The sequence below is a fragment of the Peromyscus californicus genome, unplaced genomic scaffold, assembly GCF_007827085.1.
Source record: "Peromyscus californicus insignis strain IS unplaced genomic scaffold, ASM782708v3 Scaffold_9__1_contigs__length_137607984, whole genome shotgun sequence".
NCBI lineage: Eukaryota > Metazoa > Chordata > Mammalia > Rodentia > Cricetidae > Peromyscus > Peromyscus californicus.
The window spans coordinates 31,099,696-31,124,584 of NW_026294617.1; the positions used below are offsets into that span (position 1 = coordinate 31,099,696).

The 24,889-nt window shown below is 47.7% G+C and overlaps 1 protein-coding gene across 1 annotated transcript; it reads left to right on the forward strand.

Moving 5' to 3' along the window:
- The first annotated feature begins 774 nt into the window (after nucleotides 1-774).
- On the forward strand, nucleotides 775-24,466 carry Mgst2 (microsomal glutathione S-transferase 2). Its single transcript, XM_052731908.1, has 5 exons — nucleotides 775-981; nucleotides 4,049-4,148; nucleotides 19,092-19,162; nucleotides 23,384-23,465; nucleotides 23,891-24,466. The coding sequence occupies exons 1-5, from the start codon at nucleotides 924-926 to the stop codon at nucleotides 24,021-24,023; spliced, it is 444 nt and encodes a 147-aa protein (XP_052587868.1). The 5' UTR covers nucleotides 775-923; the 3' UTR covers nucleotides 24,024-24,466.
- The last annotated feature ends 423 nt before the right edge of the window (nucleotides 24,467-24,889 follow it).

A 24,889-nucleotide genomic window follows, 5' to 3' on the forward strand; every position in this document is an offset into this window, starting at 1 on the left:
GCATTGAGCTCTGCTACACCTAGATGTGGTTAAAACCTCAGGACCCTAGAACAGCACCAACCACTGAACGAGGACCAGAGGCCTAATGTTCCCAAGGAAAGAGAGCTGCGTGTCAAAAATAACTAGAGAAATGGAGCAAACGCTAGCCTAGGGCTTCAAGGTGCGGTAAGCTTTTATTTGTTTTCAATTGTTTGTTAGGAGCTGGAGTTGAGGACTTGGGGGAGATCAGTGTGGGGTGGGGGGTGTCCCAGGATTTGTGCAAAAGGAAGATAGTAACTTAGTAGGCAGCCCAAGAGAGTCAATCTGGAGTCAGTGTGTGTGTGTGTGTGTGTGTGTGTGTGTGTGTGTGTGTTTGTGCTTGAATCCTGGATCTTCAATTCGCTGGGTGAATTAAGTCAGCTCAGGGTTAAATTAACATAGAAAGTCTCAATGGGATTAAGGAATGCTCCCTTCACACGGATACAAGGGATGAGAGAGATCTTAGGAAGATTTTGGGGAGGGTGTTGGGGCCAATAAAGAGGCCAAAGAGCTGGTAAAGAAGCAGAGCGGGTAGAGTGACTGAGGCTCCCAGGCTGGAAGGCTCACTGAGGGGCGGGGTGAGCTGGTGTGCGTGTGTGTGTGTGTGTGTGTGTGTGTGTGTGTGTGTGTGTGTCTGTGTGTGTGTGTGCGTGTGTGTTGTAGGGCAGGTTCAGAAAGGAACTGAGATGGATCCGTGCCAGCAGCCAGCAAGCCTTGCCTACTTCCGTGGTTTTCTGTTCCAGGGCAAAGGTTGTTACTCAGCCTTGAATCCTGCCTTTTTTTCCTTCTCACCTCTGTTGGTTCATTTCTGTTGACTCTGTAAGGGAGCTGGATCAGTCCCTCAGGGTCCTAAAGTGTCGACGCTCTTCAGCTGGCTTTCTGCAGTTCTGTGAAACAAACCAGAGATGGCGGGCGAGTCAGTCCTCCTGGCCGCAGTCTCCCTTCTCTCTGCCTGTCAGCAAAGTAAGAACACGGGAAGTGTGTGTGTGTGTGTGTGTGTGTGTGTGTGCATGAGAGGCAGAGGGAGAGAGACAGAGAGAGACAGAGAGAGACAGAGAGAGAGAGAGAGAGAGAGAGAGAGAGAGAGAGAGAAAGGAAGAAAGAAAGAAGAAGAGAAAGAAAGAAAGAGAAAGAAAGAAAGAGACTGCTCCAGTGTTTGGGTTTCATGCCTTCGTTTGGTCAGTAGGCCTGGGTGCCCAGCAGAGCATAGACTGCTTAGGGTGGCCTGCGCCCTCCTTCCCTGGGGTGGGTAGAATTTGGGCATGTTCTCACAGGGATGTGACAGGCCGCAGAGCCCAGTGCCTCTGCATCATCTGTGGTGACAGTTCCCATCCCAGTGCAGAGGAGCATTAGGAGTGTCAGGCGGGGACATGAGCACATGAGAGCGGTGGCGGCAAATATCCATTAGGAATGTTCACCAGGAAACTGTTCCTGTTTCTAAACTTGGTCGTAAACATTTCGTATGTTTTCTTAGAGAAACTGCCATGGCAGATATGGTCACCAAGGTAAAGTTCTACAGGAACGTGCAGTTTAGATCAAGTAATGAATTCTAAACATCACGACAGCTCCCTGCCAGGATGACTCCGCACCCCTCTGCTTGGCTGAATGGAGGCTCTGTCTCCCCAGGAGCCACAGTTACTCATCTCGTGGTATCTGGCCTACACGCTTAGCGCTTAGCGAACAGTTTCTTACCAAGAATGCCTGTTCAGTCTTCCTGGGGCGCGTGTATCCGGAACCAGGTCTGAGGGCTGGGGACAGGGCGGGCCACACACCGCAGGAAGCGAAAGACTGCTCTGCCTAGTGACCAAGTCCAGGTCTTGACATTTACTCAGGGGCTAGCCTAGCCGGCTTGCTTTGGGGATGAGGGACAACCTTAAACCTTCAGACACGTTTTGTTTACCAGCTTTTGTGGAACAGAGCAGGTATTTGCTACCACCCACAGAAGAACTTGGGTCCAAGCGATCAGTGTGCTCTGATCCTGTCATTGCAGAGCAGGCAGGGGCCAGGGCTGCATGCCCCAACCACAGAGGCTCTCTCCCCACAGAGAGCCTTTTGTGTGCTTGCTAATGCTGAGGATGCTGTGAACTGGGACCAGAAGTTAGGCGGTTCAAAGGTGAGGGGGGGAGGAGACAGGAAGAGAAGAGAGTGGAAGAATGTCTGTGATAGAAAAATATTTAATTGTTGGGAGTGGAGCGCAGAGAGAGACAGAGACAGAGAGACAGAGAGATCCTGCCTAGCTGGCCACTTCAACAGAACAACAGTGTTGTTCACAGAATCAGGACACCTTGTGTCAAGGTACTATCAGTTCAGGCAAACCCACCCATACCTGTCTGGTCCAGCCCCCAAGCAGGGTATTCTGCTCTTCCACGTCCTCAGCACAGGAAGTTAAACAGGGTTCTGAGTAGGAAGTGCCTCCATGGTGACTGGCCCAGAATAGGTCCTGGACACTGTTCCTGTCCTGAACCTCTTGCGTGCAGAGAGAAGCTGTGGAGTGGAGAAGCGGCTTCCCCAGGGAAGGATCCATCTGTGACCCAGTGGTCATCAGCAGTGGGGGGAGGGTCCTCCTTCACCGTCCCTAGCACACAAGCATCCCCCCACCCCACCCCAGGAAAGAGGAAAGATGGGCAAAACAAAGGTGATCGTGCCCACATGTGTGAGAAGAGAAATTCAGTCTTTCCACAGAATGGGTGAAATGACTTGTCTACCGTCATTGTGTGCCATCGACAGCCATGATCTTCCTGAGGCCCCTGGGCCCAGAGTATAGATTGGGGCTTTTACCCCGGAGGCTGACACCCATCCCAGATATCCCTTCCCATTGTGGGTCGTCACATACCCTTCCCATTTACTGAGCAAAGTCCTCACATTGGCTGGTGTGGCAGACAGGTGCCTACTGGCTGCAGGTCACAGTGTTGAGAGAAATGAACTGCGTTAGGGTTAGGGTTGGGGTTGGGGTTGGGGTTAGGGTTGGGGTTGGGGTTAGGGTTAGGGTTAGGGTTGGGGTTGGGGTTAGGGTTAGGGAGTGTTCGCTCATTCACAAGCCCTTTCTAAGGCCTCTGTTCTTGCGTCACTCCTCTTTGGTCAGTCCAGGAGCACACAGCCTTCATTGTTTTCAGTCCCTAGGTGTTTCCTTCAGGGCTGTGAAACAAATCAGAAGCCATGGTAACAGCACAGGGGTGGGACTTCGGGCAGTGGTGGCCAGAAAGTCGTGGCCATTTCCAGTTTCTTCTTAATAGACAGCTTCCCCTCTTTTTGGGTTCCAGTTGGGCTCATGAGTTACTTGCTTGTCCATAATTACACTGCCCAGAAAGTTTGGAAGGAATCAGAGCCCACTCCTCACTTTCCGGATTGTTTCAGTCCTCAGCTAGCACACACTCAGGGTGTCTGTTTTCATAGTTTAACCCCTAAGCCACAGCTAACTGGGTGTCAAAGGGAAGGACAGGAGCCCACCAAGGGAGCCCTTCCTAAGCTAGGCTCAGCCCTGACTTCTTGTCCAAGGGAAGCGTGCTCTGAGTCAGGAGGAAAAGCGCCACTCACTCTTCCGTGGAGACAGAAGCCACCAACTCGGTGTGAGATTTTCAAGACGTCAGTAAGTCAGAAGTGGATGTTGAGATATTAAAGTGAGACCAAGTCGTGTTTGAGGCAGCAATTAAGGACACGAAACTGGGGGAGATAATGGGAAAGGAAATGACAGATGCCAGGGGGTAATTATGAAGTAAGGAGGAGATGAGGGATCTGGGAGAGAGTTCAGGCGGTAAAGAACTAGCTTTGCAAACACACGGACTTGAGTGTGATTCCCCAGGACGCATGTAAAAACAAAACAAAACGAGCTAGGCACGGGGGTGCAGGCTTGTCTTCCCAGGCTTGCCTTCCCAGTGCTAAGGAGGCAGAGACAGCCAGGTCCCGGGGCTCACTGGCCAGTCTGTTTCATTGGATGATCTCTAGCAGGTCATCATGGTACCCAGCTGTACTCACGCTTTGCTGATGACCAGTGATGGGCCACACTTTAACACAACATCCCTTCTCCTTACAGTGTATTTCACTTTGAATGTTGGACGCGCAAGATTAAAATACAAGATTGCACCCCCAGCAGTCACAGGGTCCCTGGAGTTTGAGAGAATATTTCGTGCTCAGTAAGTAATGCTTCTCACACAGGCAGGTATTGCTTTTAACTAAGTTGCTCTTTACCAATAAAGACTCAGGAGTCAGATGTTGGGGTGAAAACCTGCTAGCTCAGAGAGGCCAGGAAGCAACCAGCTGACCTTCCTTTTTGGCCAGAGACCCATCTCTCTACTCATCTCAAACCACAAAAGGCCCATGAATCTTTACGACCCTCCCGCTCCTTCCTGTGCCTCCCTCTATCCGCCTTCCTGGCTCCTCCGTAATCTTTATGGCTAATTCCTGACAACTAGTTGCTGGCTCCGCACCCTGATCCAAGGTTGATTTTATTAACACAGTTTTGGGAGTTCACAGTGCAATCAAATATCCAGAAACAGGCAGACCAGCCACAGACAGACAGATTCTGATTAGGGGAATGAATAATAGAGAAGGCCCTAAATTCATCTTCGGTTAGCAGCCATGACAAGTCACTGTGCACCAGTCTCGGGTTCCACTATCACGAAACATCCAGTGTATGTTATCTACCCAACTTTAGTACAGTTCTAGTAGGGTTGGTCTGTTTGCCCAAAAGGCTACAACTTGGGAAGAGTGGCGGTGTCTCTCAAGCATGGTGGCTTGATCAAAGAGACCTCTCCAGCACCATGAGGGGTCAGTAGATTCAAGTGGAAATAACTATTTTATAATTTCTTTTCCTCTTCTGCCAATTTCTCCAAGAACCATTTCCTAAAATCCGAAGCATGTAAGAATGAGCTGTCCTGAGTTACATGAGTTCTCAGTGGTTTTGATCATCCTGTGCTGCCTGCCTTTCCAGACACACACAGAACCTTCTGCCATCAACACTGTGCACTTTCCTGTAGAAGTTAGGATAACCTTTGTATTTCACCCCGAAGCCTAGTGCTTTGGAAACCTTTATTGCCTTTAGCAATACTTGCTCACTGCTGGGTTCTTTCATTAGTACTTAGGATTTCTCTTATGTCCATGACTAAGGTTCATCTATATTTTCTTGTATAGTTCTTGTCTCATTTTGGCTATTAAAAAATTGCACCTTGAATTCAGTTTGGTGAGGCAAGACCCTTGGGCTGACAACATGGTCTCTTGGTCAGACTCTTGATTTCATAGACTGAGCTCTCCCTTGGCTTCAAAGTGTACTGGGAAAGCCCACAAGACAGTTTCAAGTAACATCAAACCATACAAGGAGAAGTCATTCCCGTCCTAGCTGTCTTTAAATACTTTTGGTACGTCAAGTAGCAAGTGTTGGTTTGGTGCCAGTGTGTTTTACACCTAAAAGTAAATGTTTGCTTTATCAGCCTGTGCACAGCCTGAAAACAGAGCGGCATGATGAGCCTCATTACAAGTCGCTGTCCCTTGTGCGCGCCAACACTGTGATCTCACTGCTGTTTACTGGTCCACAGTTTCAGGCCTTGCTAGGACCACAGTTTAGGTCCTTTTATGAAAGAATGTCACATTATTCTCTCTTCTTAGTCCTGTCATTTTGTTGCGTTAAACCTGGAGCCGGTGTTGGTACCACTGTGATAAAGTAAACGATGTTGGCAGTGGAGCTGCATACTATTCTGTGATCACATTTCCTTCTTGTGCAGGTCTTATTTTTCTTAGGACCAATAATTGCTTCTTTGCTGCCTTGGTTTCATTCTTAACTCTTCTATAGAGTTGAGTTTCCCCTCTGAGCACTTTCAGATGCACTGGCTCTCTGCTAACATTCTTTTCCCGCTTTGAGTCAGTCTGCCTGAATCCTCCCCCTGTTCCGCTACAGTATAGAGGATGCTCTTTAGAGCTACCACATGGCTGTTATCCCGGGTCTTCCCATCACCCTCCTAGGATTTGCTTTATACTCTCTGGATTTGGATCACCTGCTACCTGGATTCCAATTATTTTTGTCTCTTATTTTAGTGGAGCATGTTTGTTAGCTTTCTGTTACAGTGATCAGTACATGAGATCAACAATTTACAGAGAAGAAAGATTGAGTTTGGTTCAGTTTTAGATGTCCTGCTCTGTTGGCTCCATTGCTTTGGACATGGGTGGTACATGCATCCTGGTGGAAGCATGTGGTGGGACAAACCCTGCTCACCTTATGGGAAGATGCAAAAAAGAAAGAGTCTAGGCCCCACCATCCCCTTCAAGGGTATACCACCAATGACCCACACCCTCCTACCACGTCTAGTTCCTGAAGATTACACCACCAACTCTGTAACACATGGGCCTGCGGGGGAACTTCAGATTCATGCTAACACACCATGTCTAGAAGCTTACTGAGAGGATCTCAGGTCTGCAGAATTTTGAGGCTTGTCCTGTTTGGATACAGCCTACCCCCAGCCTCACGTCACTGAGGGCCTGGGTAGGTACATATATCCATATTAAAAACCTTACACCTTCAGAATTGTGAGACAATTGCTTCATCACTTTGTCATATCTTTGGATATTGTTGACACTTCTCTTCCAGGCCTTGCCACGTGGTGTGGGGACAGTTGAGAGGCTCTGGGCTTCTCTGTGCCCCACAGACCTCTTCTGCATTACATCATGCTGAACCCCAGAGAAGGCCTCGTTATGGTCCAGAAACTCATGTCCTTCTGTCCCAGAGAGTAAAAAAAAAACACCCCCCCAATTTCTTTTTCGTGTTTTCTTTCTTTTCTCAAACATGCTAGTTGTTCTTGAGTTGATTCTTTAGCTTTCTTTTATCTTAAGTTCTCCTATTTGGGGGCTCTCGTTCATTCTGGAGAATTCCCCAAATGTCTACTTTTCACCAGCTGAACGATTTTCAGAGATAACCATTCCAACTCCGGGAGCTTATTTTCACTTTCTGCTGTTCTATTGCTGCTGTTGACGATGTTAAATCATTATGTCCTTGGGGCTCATGAGCACAATTTGTTCTTTTCCATTTGAGGATTTCATTAATCACTTAAAAAATTCCCTATCATCATTTCTGTTTAAATAATATTTAACAAACTTTAATACTATCAAGCCCCACCAGGTAAGTCCTCCCTGCTTCAATTTTCCAAGTCCTTATGGTCTTCATGTTCAAGTTATTATCTGTTTTGAACTCTGACTTTCATTTCACACCTTAAGCAAAAATACACGTTAAATATTTATGAGTATCTCCATAAACTATGGCTTAGCTTGTCTCAGTGAACAAACCAAGAGCCCTCGCCCTTTTGGCGCATACAACCAAGGAAGACCAAAGATGGACACCAATCAGATTTCCTTGACAGAGAGAGGTTTGTGCTCTGAAAACCTCATATGAGAGTCTGAGATGGGATGCAGCCACGTGAGTCAGGATGGACCGCAATTTGAATTAGGGTGGCTGCCATAAGCAAGGCCTGAAATACACAGTGAGACCCTGTGACCAAGAGTTGGAGACATAGCTCAGTGGTGAAGTGATTGCCTTGTGTACAGATTGCCTTGGTTTGCACCACAGAACCACAACCCACCAACTCTGGAAACCACAAAAGAGACTAAACAAGCCCCCAAACCAACCAACCGCAACAACTGATTTATAGAAAACTAGTAAGTGGCGTGTGCGGCGGCTGAAGGTGGGGCCAGCGATAGGTTCCTGCTCTCGGAGTCACAAGCCATTTACAAAGTCACCTTGCGGGGAGATCTCGGCTCCCCTCACTTTGCCGAGTCTGGGTGTGGGAGGCTTCCTGCAGGTTAGCGCTGAGGGCCACTTCTGGGTTCTCTTTCATCCTCACTGGTTCCTCACATTGACTCTCTTTCAAGTCCGTGTCTCCCCCCTCCCCTTCTGTAACCGGGCTCCTTCCGTCCTGGATTAAAGCTGGACACCATTTCCAAATGTTTCTCTGAAGATGTTGTTTATAAAAGAAGCACACAAGCTCACTTCATTTGTCAGAACTTAATTTGTTTGTTTGCTTAACCACGGTGGAACAGACACAGGGTTCAAAGAAAATGCTCACAGCCAGGAGTGGTGGTGCATGCCTTTAGTTCCGGCACCCCGGAAGCAGAGGCAGGCAGATCTCTGAGTTCAAGGCCAGCCTGGTCTACAGAGTGAGTTCCAGGACAGCCAGGACTACACAGAGAAACTCTGTCTCAAAACCCCAAAACCCAAAACCCAAACCAACCCTAAACCAAACCAAACCAAACCAAACCAAACCAAACCAAACCAAACCAAACCTCAACAACATCTCCCACCAAAACCAAACCAAAACAAAATAAGAACCCTAAAGCCAAACCCTTGCACTATCAAGGGGGATTTGGAGCCAAGAGGTAGCTTGATGGAGGGGCAATTGGGGCAGTCCTATCCCATTGCCTGTATTTCTTCTTGGACTGTCTCTGGCATTAGTCAAGTTCTTGCCTTGAATTCTAAGGTTCAGGACAAGTCTGGCTAATTCAGATTCTATTTGTCGGGAGCATGGAAGGTAGACTTTACGTGAGGTCCCTGACAGGACGCCCTAAGTCTTCGCGAAGCCGGCTTGGCTCTTTATTATTCTCTTCCACAGTGACTTCCTTGAGTTCTGAGGAAGGAACACACTCTGTTTCTTCCTGTCCTGGGCTGAAGCATGGAATCTCATTAGGTGTCATTGACATTCACAGAAACGCCGCTGTTCCCTGCACTTCTCCCGACCGCACAGCCCTCAGCATGGCCAAAGTGCCCAAAGGCACTGCTCAGTCTTCCTCTGGTTAGAAATCACAGCACACCAGCATCTTCCACATCCTCTGAGAGCGACTTCAGTGTGTCTCTTGCAGCAGGCCTCTTCAGGCTGGGAGCATCAGCAGAGATGGCCGTGACGGTGTCCTGGCACACCGGGGTTGCTGGCCAGACTTCCTTCCCTAAGTCCTTTACCCTCCATCCAGGGAGAAGCCTTGGAGATGACTAGAGGTTTTCCCGTGTCACAATACAATTTTTAAAAATCGTAAGAACAGCAGCCACAATTTCACCCAGGGCCATTTTTTATGTTATTGCTAAAACTTAAAAAAATGCTATCCTAATTCAGATGCCTTGGTGGCTTTAGATTGAAGGCTTTGGTAAAGTCTAGAAAATTGGTCCAAATGGTAAATTGATAGTGTTGCAGTTTCAACACATTTCCTGGGCCAGAGAGGTGGCTCAGTGGGTAAAGGCCTAAGTGTGATTCCCAGGATCCACAAGATGGCAGCTGGGAACTGATGCCTGCTGAATGTCCTCTGACTATCACATGCACACAGGCCTGTGGACCTACACACATACACATAGACACACAGACACACGGACACAAAGACACATACACACACACACACACACACACACACACACACACACACACACACACACAATGTAAAAGAGTCAATGCTGTCAATGCTTTCCCTTCGAGTCTGTCTTCATAGGGAAGGGAGATGAACAACTGACCAGTCCTTTCCCATGTTGGAGCCACACTATGAAACATCCTCTCTATTTTTCTTGGGGTCGGGGAAGTAAGCTCCAATATTGCAGTTTCTTTTCTCAAAAACTCAAAAAAAAATTCTTTGGTTGTTTCTATTAGACAAAAAATTTTATTGTAACGTATAAGCCTGGATCCCAAAGTACAAATGCTGCCAGTCTAATGGACCACAGCGGCTTTGTTGGTGCTACGTAGGACTGAAGGACAGCTTTGCTCTGTTTAATGCTGAACACTTGAGTTCCAGACCCTAATTAACCTTCACACCCTAACCAGCTCGTCATGAATCCAGCTACTCCAGAGGTATTAGCCTATGTTTCCTCTCTGTAGTTTGTAACTGTTGTTTATTCTATTAGTGCGTGCGTGCGTGCATGCGTGCGTGTGCGTGCATGCGTGTGTGTGTGTGTGTGTGTGTGTGTGTGTGTGTGTGTGTGTGTGTGTGCCACAGCACCCGTGTGTCGGTCAGAGGGCCAAGCTCAGGATTTAGTTCTTTCCTACCCTGGGGATTGAACTCAGGCTTTCGCAGTGAGCACTTTAACTCACCGAGTCTTCTTACAGACCATGCCGTTTTTATCTTTTTAAAAAAAAATTTCGTTGACTCTACGTTTTTGTTTTAAAGCGGGATCTCACTATGCAGTCCACACACGTGCACACACGGGGGCAGGGGAGGCCGTCAGGTGTCCTGCTCTATCATGCTCCACTCTATTCCTTTAAGACAGAGCATTTCACTGATCCTAGACCTAGGCTGGCAGCCAGCAAGCCCCCAGTAGACCATGTCTGTCCTTTACAGAGCTGGACATTAAGGTGGACACACAGTCACAGCTGCGCCATCTCTCTGGCCTGAGCATTTCTGAGGAAGCTCACAATCCTGGGTATTAGCTGGAAGCCCTACAATGCCCTTCATCCATCGAGTTATATAAAGAGGATGCCCAAGATACTGAATGACTCAGTGGTCAGTGACAGGCAGGGGGATCTGCAGAGCTGTAAGTCTTGGACCTTCATGTGTTCATCCTCCGTCTACAGCAGCTCTGTTGCTGGGTGGCAGTTGCTGGCTGCTGCCAGGGTCCATCTCCTGCTGTATTCCCATCGGGGACTTCCCCTAAAAGGAACAATTTAATTAGTTAAGTTAATTAATTGAGGCTCTCACTATGTAGCTTGGGTTGACCTGAAATTCCTGTTTCAGCCTTCTCAGTTCCTGGATCACCAGAAAACCCATCCTACAAGGAGCAAGTTAGATAGGTATCTGCTTAGGCATGACCTCCAGCAGTCCCTTTCTCACCCCAGAGGCCTTCTCTGGACATGATGAGCTGTTGCTCTGACTCGTCTGCTTCAAGTCTGTCTGAGTCAGAATTCAAAGGCCTTCTTGCTTTCCAAAGTTCACAGACCAGGGCTGGACACCTGGGAGTTTGCAGTTGCTGAGCCAAAGTGAGTCAGCAGAACAGACACGGGAGAAAGGAAGCAGAGAGAGAACCTGGAAAAAGGAAAGGTTTTAAGAGCCTCCTTCAAATGCCCGGCCCCTTCTTATTTTAAAAGCTTTCCTACAATGACCACAGAGTTAGAAAGGTCCGAGGGTTGGCCAGCTTTTCCCTTTTGAGAACGTCGCCCTCCCAGCTTTTCGGAATGAGGTTGTTGCATGCAGAAGTTCATGCCCTTTGAGAATATCCCCGTCCCCAGCTTTTTGGAATGAGGTTGTTGAACACAGAAGTTTGTGTTGTATGTGCAGGAATCTATCAACTAGAAGAGGTGCCGAGAAAAGTTTCACACCAGAGGCTTCCCTTGCACCAAGAGGGTTACCTAAGTGATGCAGTTTTTGAGAATGATGGGACCTTTCTTGGCCCAAGTGGGCATGACCCAGGGCCTTAGGGTGTCTTAGTTATTTTTCTACTGCTGTGATAAAACACCACGATCAAGGCAACTTATAGAGAAAAGGCTTTACTGGGGCTAATGGTTCCAGAGGCTTAGAGTCCATGACCATCATGGTGGTGATCATGGCAGCAGGCAGGCGGGCATGGCGCTGGAGCACTAGCTGAGAGCTTGCTTTCATCTTGATCCACAAGTAGGACACAGAGAGAGCTAACTGGCCTGGCATGGGCTTTTAAAACCTCACCCCCACCACCACCCCAGTGACACTCCTCCAACAAGGCCACACCTCCTAATCCTTCCTAAATAGTTCCACCAACTAGGGACCAAGCATTCAAACAGGCGAGCCTATGGGGGTCATTCTCTTCAAACCACCACAATGGGTGTTGGAAAGTCAATGGTCACCATAAATCAACCCAAGGCAGTGGTTCCTGAGTCCCTTGTTTCACACTGACGAAGATTAAAGCGTGGACATGGGTGGGGGTTATCAAAGGGAAGTGAGCTTTACTGAAGGTCACTAGGGGAAAAGTGAGAAAAATTCCTGACAGTGGGAGGGGGTTCCCAGAGAGGAAAAAAGAGATCATCAAATCGTTTTATGTAGGAGTTTTTACAGGACTTACGGCAGAAATGAGACAATGACCGATGTAATTTCTTTTGCAATTGGTTAGTTTTCTGGGCTATCATGGGCAGAACCAACAGGCCCCGCCCCTCCATGCATGCCCCCTGACCCTACCAGGGAGATGATAACGCTGTTTGCTCACTGCCCACCCAGTTAAGGGTGTCTGAAGTCCTTCCTTTGTTCATCTCTGACTTACCCTTTGTTAGCTGCCGACCTTGACTGTGATCGCCCTTAGCCTGCTGGCCATGGACCTTGCAGGCGTCCGGCGGCTGTTAATTAAACCACGCTGTCTTTTCTCTCTTATTTTCATGAGCGCCTTGATTCACAGCTGCCAAGATGGATCTGCTGTCTTTCTTCTTGCTCATGGACGGGGCTGCGATCTTGTGTGGGGGGTGGTCTTAGGGGTGGTATCCTTTCTAGACGAGGTGGACGTTTCTCGTTAGAAGCCATTCTTACCCACAGTTCACTTTGTCACGTGCAAGGGCAGCCGTGCCTTGCATATGTCCTCCAAGGATCAGGGTGGGGCTGGGGCTTCAGAGGAGCCAGCTGGCCTGCTGACTCTGGCTCAGAGCCTGTCCTTGCTCTCATCTGATCTACTTGGTGGCCTCCTGGTTGCTGGCCATCTTGTTTACTCTCCCCAGTGTCCCCGACTTCACTGGTTTAAGCCTAACCTTCCTATCATCCCTCTGTCTGTTCTCTGTTTCCACCATAATATTTGTTATCAAAACAAGCTTTCACTATAGGTTCTTTTCTCTTACTACTTACAGTGAGCTAGCTCCTGCTTCTAAGTAACCTACTTCTATTTATATTTATTCTTAGAATCCCATCTTTTTTGTTCTCTGTCTTCTGTAACACATACAACATTATTTTCTAGTTGAGTGTCCCACATTCTCAGAGGTTTAACACAATGGAAGTTTATGTCTTGGTCCCCTGATCTCTCTGGGTGTCCCTGTGGGGGTGACTTTGGCATAGTCACAGAGGTCCAGGCTCCTCCACCCAGGTCCTCAGTCCTCTTTCTGTCTGTGGCTATAAAAGGGGAATATGATATAACAATTACTTAACCAGGTGGCCCAGAGGTGACATATTTAACTTCTCTCACTTTCCATTGGTAAAAAGAAGGCTGGGGATCTGTGGGGCCCGATAGAGCCTCAGCAGCGTTCTCATGGAGGACACATGTGTATGTACTTTCCTGGAGCTCACACTATGATCAGAAAGGTGTGGAGACTCACATTTTAGAAATGACCAGGTTTGGAACTGCAGAGCCACAATTTGATGCCCTCCCCCCAACTCCAAACATGATCAAGACTTTGTAGTCTACTTGGATCAGAGGGTCTCCCAGCTCTCAGCTCTTAGACCCAGGTGTGAGTTTTCAGGGGCCACATGTCTACATGTCCAGCGACCCAGGCTCCCTGACAACAGGGCAATGGGGGCTTTCAGCAATGTTAACTGCCTAGTGTCAGTCTCTACCGGAGTATCCCTGAGGATGATGTGAGTGCATCCTGCCAGAAACAGAGGCAGACACATTCGGATGTTTCCACAGTGTCAGAAGGCATTGAACAGTGAATTCACAAGCTGCATCATTTTGTGGCCTGCTGTTTGCCAAGCAGTCCTGGTTTTGCCTTCTTAGCTGGCCATTGGCAGCAGCAAGTTCTTTTACTTCAATGTTAATTACTGTTATTAACTCAGAGATCACACATTATAGCACACATCCTACAGAATGATTACAGAAAAGTTAAGAAGACCACAGAGTTCCTGGAGGCTTTGCTGGAGGCAGAGAGCCGATACAGATGCAAAGAGAGTTGCCATACGTGATCAGATGTGACATCAGGGAACCCAGTTGCTGAAGGTATGCAGAGTCCTGCCACACAGGGTCACGTGGCTGAGCCCCAAAGGGGTAGGACACTAGAGATGACACACAGGCCTGACTACAGCAACTTGAGTGAGCATGGACTGCTTGAGGCAATAGGGGTCATGCCCAGCTGAAGTCCAGGGGACAGCCAGAGTTCTCTGCTTGTGGGTCCCTAGATGCACAGAGCGGATGATTTGATAACCAAATGATGGGCGGTGCTAGGTGTCCTTTTATGGGGTCCACGTGAGAGTGTTACATCTTTCATTGGTCTAGTGTGATTGACAAGCCTTGGGCTTGTGATTTCTAATATGGGTTGAATCTCCCCAGGCACACATACGCTCCTGCTTTATTTTGATAAACTTAAAAGTGCTACCTTTGAACTCGTAGGTTGAATTTGCTCTCAGTCTGTGCTCCATGGGTGGAGCTGGACAGCTGGTGGTATCTGTGGGTGGACCCAGAGCTATTTTCCTCGGCATGTGCACTCGACATGGAGCCAAAGGCTGCTTGCAAGCTGGAATTACCCTGGGCAAGGCACAGCCTGCAGCCGCGGCTCCATCGTGTGGAGACACACAGAGCCCACGTGATCATCACAGTGCCCAGTGGTTTCAGTTTTTCTCAGGCTTTTCCCATTTTCTCCCTTAAGCCCCACGTATCCTAAAATATTTTGGCACCAGACAAACCAGGGCAGTGTACCAGGGTCTGTACTGGTTTCAGAAATGGAAGTTCCACGCTCTAAAAAGTATCAAAAGTGCAGGCCAAGCAGGACACTTGCTCCCCCTACTGGCCCTCGAGTGAAGACCTTTTCAGGTTCTCTCCCTGGTGTAGAATTTGATGCCCTTGGTGACATCTGCTTAAAACAATAAATGGCCCCCTCCCCTGTATTTCTACAGGGTGTCAATGTGCAAAGAACTCAGGGCTATTGCACAATGGGGTCTGTGATCAGAAAATGACTCGACACAGCCCATTTTTTCCCTATGTGGACATGCAGGGGAGGGGATAGGATGCAGATAATCATCACCAGCGGTATAGGAGTTTTCGGTATTCAGTTCCCTTAACTTGAACGTATCTGCTGACAGTTTACAGTAGTGGTTACCTTGAGTCACACCACGCTTTATCAACATGCTGTGGGAGCTTTCGGGGTCTCAGAGGTATTGCTGGTGGGAGAAAGGTACCTCTGATCATGAGCAGATAGAACGGGACTCCAGGTGTTTCAAGGTAAAGCAATACTACTAAGGCAGACAGCAGCAGAAAGCAGGGACCCCAGCCTGCAGTCAGAGAATTATTTCCAATGTCTGAAAGACAGTATGGGAAATGGATGAAGATGCGCGTTTGATGGCTATTCCTTGTAAGTGGTCTGGATTTGAAAACACTTAGAAGACACACCTCTGAGCTTGTTTGAAGCTGTTTCCCGAGAGGTCTAACTGAGGGGGGCGGACCCACCCTGGATGTGTGTGGCACCATCCCATGGGCTGTGGTCCCAGTCTAAATTAAAGGTAATAAAGAAGATGCTAGTTGAGCAAGCCGAATTCCTCTCTCTCTGCTTGTTGGCTGGAGAGGCGATACAGCCAGCTGCTCCATGGCTGTCACCAGGCTCTCCCTGCTATGGCGGACTGTCCCCTCAAACTGTGAGACAAAACAAGTCCTTTCTTCCTTCAGTTGTTTTTGTCGGACACTTCGTCATGGCTACAACAAAAGCAAACGACACACGACATTTTCGAGGAACCCAGACTTGAGGCATGTCTGCAAAGGACATGAGGTTGGGGGAGTCCAGAAGTGACTCTTGTTGGTAAGGGGACAAGGGACCTATTCCTTGGGGGATAAAGATGCAGAATATAGAGTCACCTGCCCTGGGACTCTCGGCTTTTCCTTTCCATGACCACACTCGGAGCTTCAATCAACTCTTGCCCGATCTCAGCGGCCTCTAACCACCCTCTGCTCACCCTGCATCTGAGCTCCCACACTTCCATCTTCTTGATTACCTCTGGAAATTGGGGTGTTCCCAGTGACCCAGCCCCAGCTTCAATCAGCTAAATGGCGGGCCTCAGTGCACATGGTACTGTCTTTGGGTTCTGGAGTATTGTCCATACCTGGGTGTCCTGGCTAGTTTTCTGTCAGCTCAACACAAGCCAGAGTTATCTGAAGGGAGGGAACCTCAACTGAGAAGATGCCTCCATAAGATCTGGCTGTCGGCAAGCCTGTAAGGCATTTTCTTAATTAGTGATCAATGGGGGAGGGCCCAGCCTATCGCGGGTGATGCCATCCCTGGACTGGAGGTCTTGTGTTCTATGAGAAAGCAGGCTGAGCAAGCCATTGGGGCAAGCCAGTAACCAGTGCCTCTCCACGGCCTCTGCATTGGCTCCTGCCTCCAGGATCCTGCCCTGTGCGAGCTCCTGTCCTGGCTTCCTTCAGTGATGAACAGCAATGCTGAAGTGTAAGCCGAAGAAACCCTTTCCTCCCCAACTTGCTTTTCAGTCCTGGTGCTTTCATCGCAGTAATAGAAGCCCTATCTAAGACACTGGGCCAAATCCTGGGACTGCCCGGGGTGTGGCTGTGGGAGGAAGTGAGATTCAGGGTCCTCTCTCCAACTGTGCCTTGTCACCCGAGGCCTAGTACTGCTTGTGTCTGGAGTCTCACTAAGACTTCACAAAGGTCACCCATCCACACCCCCACTGTTCTCTGCTGAGGAGTTCTCCAGCTTGAGCAGCAGGGAAAGACCCACAACAGCCCCTCCATTCTCATTTCTCTTTTCTTCCAAGGGGCTTTCTTCCTCTTTCAGGCAAGGGCACAAAGGCACATCAGCATGTCAGCCTCTGTGGACAGACCCCAAAGAGACCACAGGCTCCCAGACCGTTCTTTCTCCCTATAGTGGAATTGGGGTGTGGCTAGGAGGCTCTGGGTAGTATCTCTGCTCCTCAAATGTGACACCAAGGTCATTAATTCACTGCAAAGAAAGTCCTGCAAATAGTCTTTTGTGAATGATGCTTCTGAAGTGTTTAAAATGTCACAGCCAATTTCGAATAAGAAGATGTGGAAAAACTCATCTGGAGTAATTTAGGGTGTATCATGAAACCTAATAAAGGACAGTGCAATTGTGGGATGTTTCCAAAAAGGGCCAGGAAGTCGCACTGACCGTGGAAAGGGTTAGAACCCTCCCATACTGTTCTCTTTGGTTCCCTGGAAAAGATTCTATGGATCTAGCCAAGGAAAGGAAAATGCTGAGAAATAGGTTCTTATTTTTAGCTAACTGTCATTATTCTTCCTACGGAAATGTAGAAGTATCTTTCCACTTAACCTATCATAGCTACTTACAAACTTACGAAACCATCAAAAGGAAATTCATGCCAAGGATGCAGAGAAAAAAAACATCTTAGTCATTTCTCCGTGTACCAGAGGGCTGCTCCTCTGGCTTGTGCTACGCTCCATGGGAGGCTTCCTTGGGCCACTCATGGCCTCTCAGGCCTTAAAGAAACGACATGATGAGAAAAGGGTTTCTACAATAGAACCATTCATTTCCCATTTCCAGGCCCCTGGAGAGCAAAAGGGGGTCCTCACTGCTTCAGTTGGCGAGGTTAGGACTTCCCACCTGTGCTTCAGGATTCTGCACCAGCCATGGCTGGTATGTGCAGGTGGAATTTGTCACTGTTCACTTTTCTCATTTCCATAGAGGGGGTAGGGATTGAATTTAGAGCCTTGCACATGCTAGGAAAACACCCCAACACTAAGAAACATCCCGACTCTTTTTTTTTTTTTTTTTTTTTTTTTTTTTTTTGAGACAGGATTTTTCTGTATAGCTTTGGAGCCTGTCCTGGATCTCACTCTGTAGCCCAGGCTGGCCTCGAACTCACAGAAATCCGCCTGGCTCTGCCTCCCGAGTGCTGGGATTAAAGGTGGGTGCCACCACCGCCCGGCAACATCTCAACTCTTAAAAAATACTTGATTATTATTTTTATTTATGTGTATGTGTGGCCTGTGTATACATGTACATGTGTATGGGTACCTGTGGGGCAAGAAGAGGGCACTGAGCATCCTGGATCTGGAGTTACAGGTGGTTATGAGGCGCTTGACATGGCTGTTGGGAACTGAACTCAGGTCCTCTTCTCCAGCGACAGCTCCCCCCCCCCCCCCCCCCCCCCCCCCCCCCCCCCCCGCCCTGCCCGGCCATGTTCATTTTGAGACAAGGTCTCACTAAGCTGCTCAGGTTGGCCTTGAACTCACTCTGTAACCCAGGCAGGACTTGAATGTACAAACCTGCCTCAGCTTCCCAAATAGCTGAGATGACAGGCATGTATCACCTGGCTCCGAAATCACACGTTATTGTTACATGGCTTCCAGCGATGTTAAAATGACTGCTGGGGGCTCTGTGTTCTCTGGTTGCACCCTCTGTTAGTGAGACTGAGCTAACCTTACACCTATTGCGTCTCGTCTTTCTCCTCCTCTGCTAGGTACAGAGGAGATAATTGCAGATCCTGGAGAACTATTCCCTTGTGCTTAAAATAGTATCAAGATTTCCATCTGAGTTTCCCACATGGGGAGGCAATTCGGTGCTGCTGTCTACTAATTTGGATTTTTACTTGGTGTCTATGATTGTTTTACCTGCATGCCTGCATCTATCTGGGCAGCACTTGTGTGCCTGGGGCCCTCAGAGGCCAGAAGTTACAGACGGCGGTGAACTGCCATGTGGGTGCTGGGAAGTGAACTCGGGTCCTCTGCAAGACCTGTCAGTGATCTTCAAAGCACGCCAGTCAACTGGCTCTTGGGTCTTACCTTCCCACCACAGAGAATGAGAATTAAATGCATCATTTCTTTACTTCAGAAGATTTTAGGGGAACTATTTAAAGACCACCTGAATGTTCTGAGTGACTGAAGTTGAAAGTTATGGGTATCAGGGAATTTTAAAGCAGAAATCTGTTTAATAGGAATCAAGTAGCCTCTTGAGTCACTTGGATAAGGCACAGAATGGCATTTAGGCTCTGGAGGCCTGTCTTCTGGAAAAGAACCATGACTTGCTCCATTAGTGACAATCTGTGTGTAGGAGAATGAGTTTGGGCCCAGCACTGCGGTTTGAGCAATGTTGGAGGTTCACCTTGAAAGACTCTTTACACGGAAGGATCCTTTAACTTTCCAATGTAAGTTTTTGTATTATTTTTGTTTGAACAGGTTGAATGCTCACCTGCAGATGGAAAGTCAATACATTAGTGTATGTTTCTCCATGAATTAAACTTCCTCTTTATTTTTTTTCCCCCTGCAGACAAAACTCTTTGGAGTTTTATTCCGTATTCCTCGTAACACTGTGGATGGCTGGGTGGTATTTCAATCAAGGTAATTATAAGAACACGTCAACTCATTCCAAAGATGAGTATGGGGTTTCAACATGATTAAGGGGCAGATAGATGACCATACAGCTACTGATGCTGGAAATGACTTTAAATACAAGAAGCAATGCCTGTGTACATCCAAGTTATAAGTGTGCTGACATGGCTTCAATGTGATTCAGTTCAATAGTTAAAAAACAAACCCAAACACTAGCAGTTGGATATAGTGGAAATACCTGAGATTCCAGCACTCAGAATCTAGAGGCAGAGCTGCATAGTGAGACTCTGGCTCAAAAAGCAGGGGTTACAACTAACCTGGGCTCATAGGGGCTCACAGAGACTGAATCAACAACCAGGGAGCCTGCATGGGACTGACCTAGGTCCTGTGCATACATGTGACAGTTGCATACCTTGGTCTTCGTGTGAGACTCTAACATTGAGAGCAGGGGCTGTCTCTGACTCTGCGGCCTGCCCTTTGGACCCATTCTTCCTATTGCATTACCTATCCAGCCTAATAGAAGAGGAGGGGCCCAGCTTCACTACAACTTGATGTACCATGGCTGGCTGATACCCATGGGAGCCCTGCCTGTATCTGGAGAGAAACAGTGAAGGATGAGTGGATGGGGTGGGGTGAGGGGAGGAGCTGGGAAGAGGGCAAGGGGAGGAAACTTTGATTGGGATGTAAATATGGCAGCAACAACAATCACAACAAAGTAAGGGTTAATGTAGCTCAGTGGATGAATACTTGCTTGGCATGTATAAAGCCAAGAGTTTGGGTCTGAACATCCTCCTACTCCTCAGCATAAACATCTTAGATGAAACAGGGTTCATATATGTGGCTATAGACCATTCACAACTTGAAATAAACTATAGGCTAGATACTCAAGGATAAAAGTGACACAAACCTTGTCTTCAAATCTAATAATCTAATTTAACCGAAGGATCAGAACACAGAAAGCAATTCACTCTCACAACAGCCATGTTTATGGAACAGTTACTGTGTGCCAGGTCATTTTCTGAAGCTCATAGACTTGGAGGATTTAAAACTTTCATATGAAACAGGGTCAAGAATTGATTCTCATTTTACATATGAGGAAACCGAGTCACACAAATGTTAGGTTGTCCAACCTGATATTCACCAACGTGGAGAAAATCTTCCACTCAAAGGCAGAGCAGGTCTAGTGATACTTGTCCCAGGGGTCCAGAAGGACGTGGTACTGCACTTTGAACGCAGCAAATCTGCAAGCAGACTCTCTCTGTTTGGCTGAGGCTTCCTTGGTGAGCTGAGGGCTTCGTGTACCCACGTATTTGGGGGTTGGACCTGTATGGACACCCTAGCTGGGGAAATAGAATCCCCTTTGATTTCCTGGTAACTGTCATGGCCTCATTTGGGTATGCATTTGATTGCTAAGATTTAAATAAACTAAAATCCAGCTGCTTGCAGGGAACCTTCATCAATCTCTTTCTTGTAGTTTTTACTGTCAACCGAGGAATTTCAGATACAACGACCTTTAGAGAATGACTTTTAAACTTTACTCAACTCACCCTTTTGTTCCTTAATGGCACGAGAGAAAGCGGCTGTTCCTTTTCATCTAAGGGCATATTAACAACTAATAAGGGAAGTGCCTTTAGATAATGGAATCCTGTCTCTGTCGCTTGACCCCTCGGATTTTTCCATGATGGCCTGAATGAGGCCAATCGCCTAGCAGGAAAGGGTTATTGGGTATCATCATTCTTTTCTCTCCCAAAGTAAGTTGCCTCTGAAGCTGCCTCTGGCTGCTCATTGGCTTTAGGGGGGAATAATTCAGTAGGTTGGGACAGTAATTCTCAACAGAGAGCATGCCCAGAATCTTAACATCCTCAGGTGCCAGGCAGCTCTTCTGCTACTCTGGGTCCCCTTGTTCCTATCCTTTGGTGCCTCCTCCCTCAACGGTACCCTCCAGAGCCTTTTCTAAGAAGACAGCACTCCTCCAGTTCCCTTCTGGCCCACATTGCCCCTCAGCTTTTTCATAACACTTTCAAGCCTGCAATTTTCCTGTCTCCATCTCTTGTCTTCTCTATTGATAGAATAAAACGCCGTCAGGGGCTAGTGAGATGACTCAGCCCTTAGAGTGCCAGCTATAAAGACTTGAGTTCTGACCCCAGCATCCACACAGCGAGCCTGGCACGGAAGCACACGCATCTGTCACCCAGCGGCAAGAAGGGGGAAGGGAGACAGGCTCTAACCAGTGAGCTCCAAGCTCAACGAGAGACCCTGGCTCAAAATAAAAGAGGGGTAGGGATAGTGCCTGGGGATGATACCTGACATCAATCTCTGGCTTCAATATGTAAGTGCACGGAAGTACTTCCACATGCACACGCGCTTCCATGAACATGCACATCATGCACACACACACACACACACACACACACACACACACACACACACACACACACGCACCTCTGTCATACAAAGGAGCAGTTATGGGTAGACAAGAAGGTTTTTTTTTTCTCTTCATTTTATCTTCTTGGGGTGCTGAGGATCGAACCCAAGGAACCGAACATGCTGGCCAAGCACTCTACTGAGCTATAGCCCCAGATCTAGAATAATAACTTCAGCAAGGCAGGCAACTGCTGACCAAATCCTTAGAAAACACCTGGCATATACAGGAAATTAAAAAAAGTCTCGGTGACCAAGTAAAATAGTGAATTTATTGTAACAGCATGTTACAGTCCCAGACAGAGGCTCTAGACACTCAGTCTGCATCTGTGTGGTGTTGAGGAAGGGGCCTCATTTCGAGAAGATATCAATATCTTGACTGGTCAGGATGCCAGCAGCATCAATATTGTGCATTGTGTATTTTGGGGGTAAAACTTATGTGTGGTAAAATGTACAGCTCTTAGGTGTTCAGTGGAGTTTAACACTGGTGTGAATCAATCCCCTGTCAAGGTACGTAACGTGGCCACCACTCAAGAAGGTGCCCTTGCACCCATTTATTCTCGCTCCTCTCACGGCTCTGATTTTTCCACAGTTTGGTTTTTCCATTCTTGAACTTCATGTGACGGGAATAATGTAGTCAGCACCGAGGTGGAATGCATCAGTCCACGGCAAAGTGCTACTGCGATTCTCCATGCTGCCTCATTTCTTTTCACTCACTGTGGAGTGGTAGCGTACTGAATGACTACAGTGTCTGGTTATCAAGTCTCCCGATGGTAAACTTCCAGACATCTTTGGGTTACTAGGAATACATACTTCATAATTGTGACGACCAGTCATAGTTTTCGTGAATGTTCTTGAATGGGTCTTTTTTAAAGCACATGTGCCTTCCTGTTTCTTGAGTAAATACATAGGAATAGAATTGTTGGGTTAAATATATTTTACTTTCATACGAAGCTTCCAGAACTCCCCCCAAACTGGCTGTGTGATTGTGCATCCCACCAATGATGGGTGTGAATTCTAGTTGTTCTATCCCCTCACCATGTTATAGTGTTGGTCTTCAAAGTCTAGCCATGCCTGGCATGGTGGCGCACGCCTTTAATCCCAGCACTCAAGGAGGCAGAGACAGGCGGATCTCTGTGAGTTCAAGGCCAGCTCTTGTCTACAAAGTGAGTTCCAGAACAGCCAAAGCTGTTAGGAGAGAAACCATATCTTGAAAAACCAACCAATCAACCAAACAAAAAACAATAAAATAATTTTTAAAAATCTAACCATTCTGCTGGGTACTTGAAGGTAACAGCTCACTGTAGTCTAAAAACTTTTAAAATGGATTTTTTTTTTTTTACTTATTATCATTACTTGTGTGTTCATGCTCTATGCTTGATGGCGTGTGTGCCACAGAGCCCACATGGAGCTCAAAGAGGAACGCTGTGGAATCTGCTCTCGCCTTCCTCCTCTCCTGAGTCCTGGAGCTTGACCTCAGCAGCCAGGCTTGAGCTGGAAGCTCTCGGCTACCCGCTGGGCCACTGCCTCTCATTGCAGCTTGTGATTAGCAGTTTGCTAGCCTCGAATTGTGTCAAAACATTTTTCATGTGATTCCCGGCCCATTTATTTACGTTCTTGTGTGAACTGTGTATTCAAATATTTCACTTATTTCGAAAAGTTGCTTTTCTTTTATTATTATAAGGATTATTTATTCTGGGCACATATATTTTGTCAGGAAAATATTCTTAAACTACTTCCTCAGTCTCCACACCTTACTTTGAGAAACGTTCATTAAATTCTATACACTTTATTTTATTCCTTGCACAGTTTTTGCGACCTGTCTGGGTCTCGTGTACCTATACGGCCGTCACAAGTACTTCTGGGGCTATGCGGAAGCTGCTGACAGACGGTAAGGAGAACCAGCTAACGGCATGTTTGTGTGAGGTACAGCAGATGTGTTTTCTGCTCCTGAGAGGATTAGGAACACTTGGAGTATGGGTGACCAAAGTGACCCACGTTGCTTGAGGCCAGTCTTGCCAAACCACATAATTAGGCACAAGATGAGAAAAAAAAAAATGGAAGTGTGAATCTGCTTATTGCACAAGAACTGCAAATCCTAGCAAGAATTCCGCATTGTTTCTAGAATTTTTAGTTGGGGGAGCTGGACAGGGGGCTGGTTGACCTCAGGGGCTTGGCCTTCCCTTTACTTTTTATGATGAGCTAAACATTTCCAATGGTCTATTGTTGAAGTGCTGAGCAGTTCCACCAATGAGCAGCCGTTACCAGGACCCCAGGGTCCTCATTGCACCTCACCCCTTCATGTTCACCCTGCAGGATCACTGGTTTCAGGCTGAGCACGGGGACTTTGACCTTGCTGACTGTTCTGGCTGTGCTGGGGATAGCAAGCCGATTCCTGGATGAATACCTGGACCTCCATGTTGCCAAGAAACTGAGGCATCCCTTCTGAGGTTTCCTCTTCCCTCCCATGCCTGTTGAGGCCGTCACCAGTCTGCAGACAATGCGGTGTCATGTGTTAAATAAAACTTTTAAAACTTTTCATTTGTTTGTCTTGCCGTGGCTTTGTGGAAACACCCCTTTTGCTGGCCCCGCTGAAGAAGTGCACTTCCTGGTGTGGGCTCCCCAACACCACGGTTGCTGGGCTCTGGCTTTAGAATGCGCCTTGAAGGTGTGACTGTTTCCGTGAGAACAAAGCCGGACCCACGTGCTGGCATTCATGTGGATCATCGCTACAGCTGCTGGCGCAGCTTCGGTCCTGATGAAGAGTTCCAGGCAGAAGCAGCTCAGGCAGATGGGCCCACAGCACTGGTTACAGCAGAGCAACAAATGCCAGGAGTGAGAGATGTCAAACACACGAGATAGCAGGAGAAGAGAGTCACCGACGAGTCACACGAGACAAATCCAGCTGTGAAGGTGTACTTCAAAAGAACAAAGGGAAAAGGGGGGAAAAAAGCATCATTTTAGCCGGGCGGTGGTGGCGCACGCCTTTAATCCCAGCACTCGGGAGGCAGAGGCAGGCGGATCTCTGTGAGTTCGAGGCCAGCCTGGGCTACCAAGTGAGTTCCAGGAAAGGCTCAAAGCTACACAGAGAAACCCTGTCTCGAAAAACCAAAAAAAAAAAAAAAAAAAAAAGCATCATTTTAAGGATCCACCAGGGACCTTGGCATTCATGCCCCTTGGCAGAGGGAGGTGGGTCCTGTGACATGGTATCTGTGTCTTGTGAGACTTGTGCCCTAATTGAGGACATAGTGGAAGCTGAGTGGATGTTTTGTCTTGATGTGCAGTCACTACCTGCCATCATTCATTTGATATTTC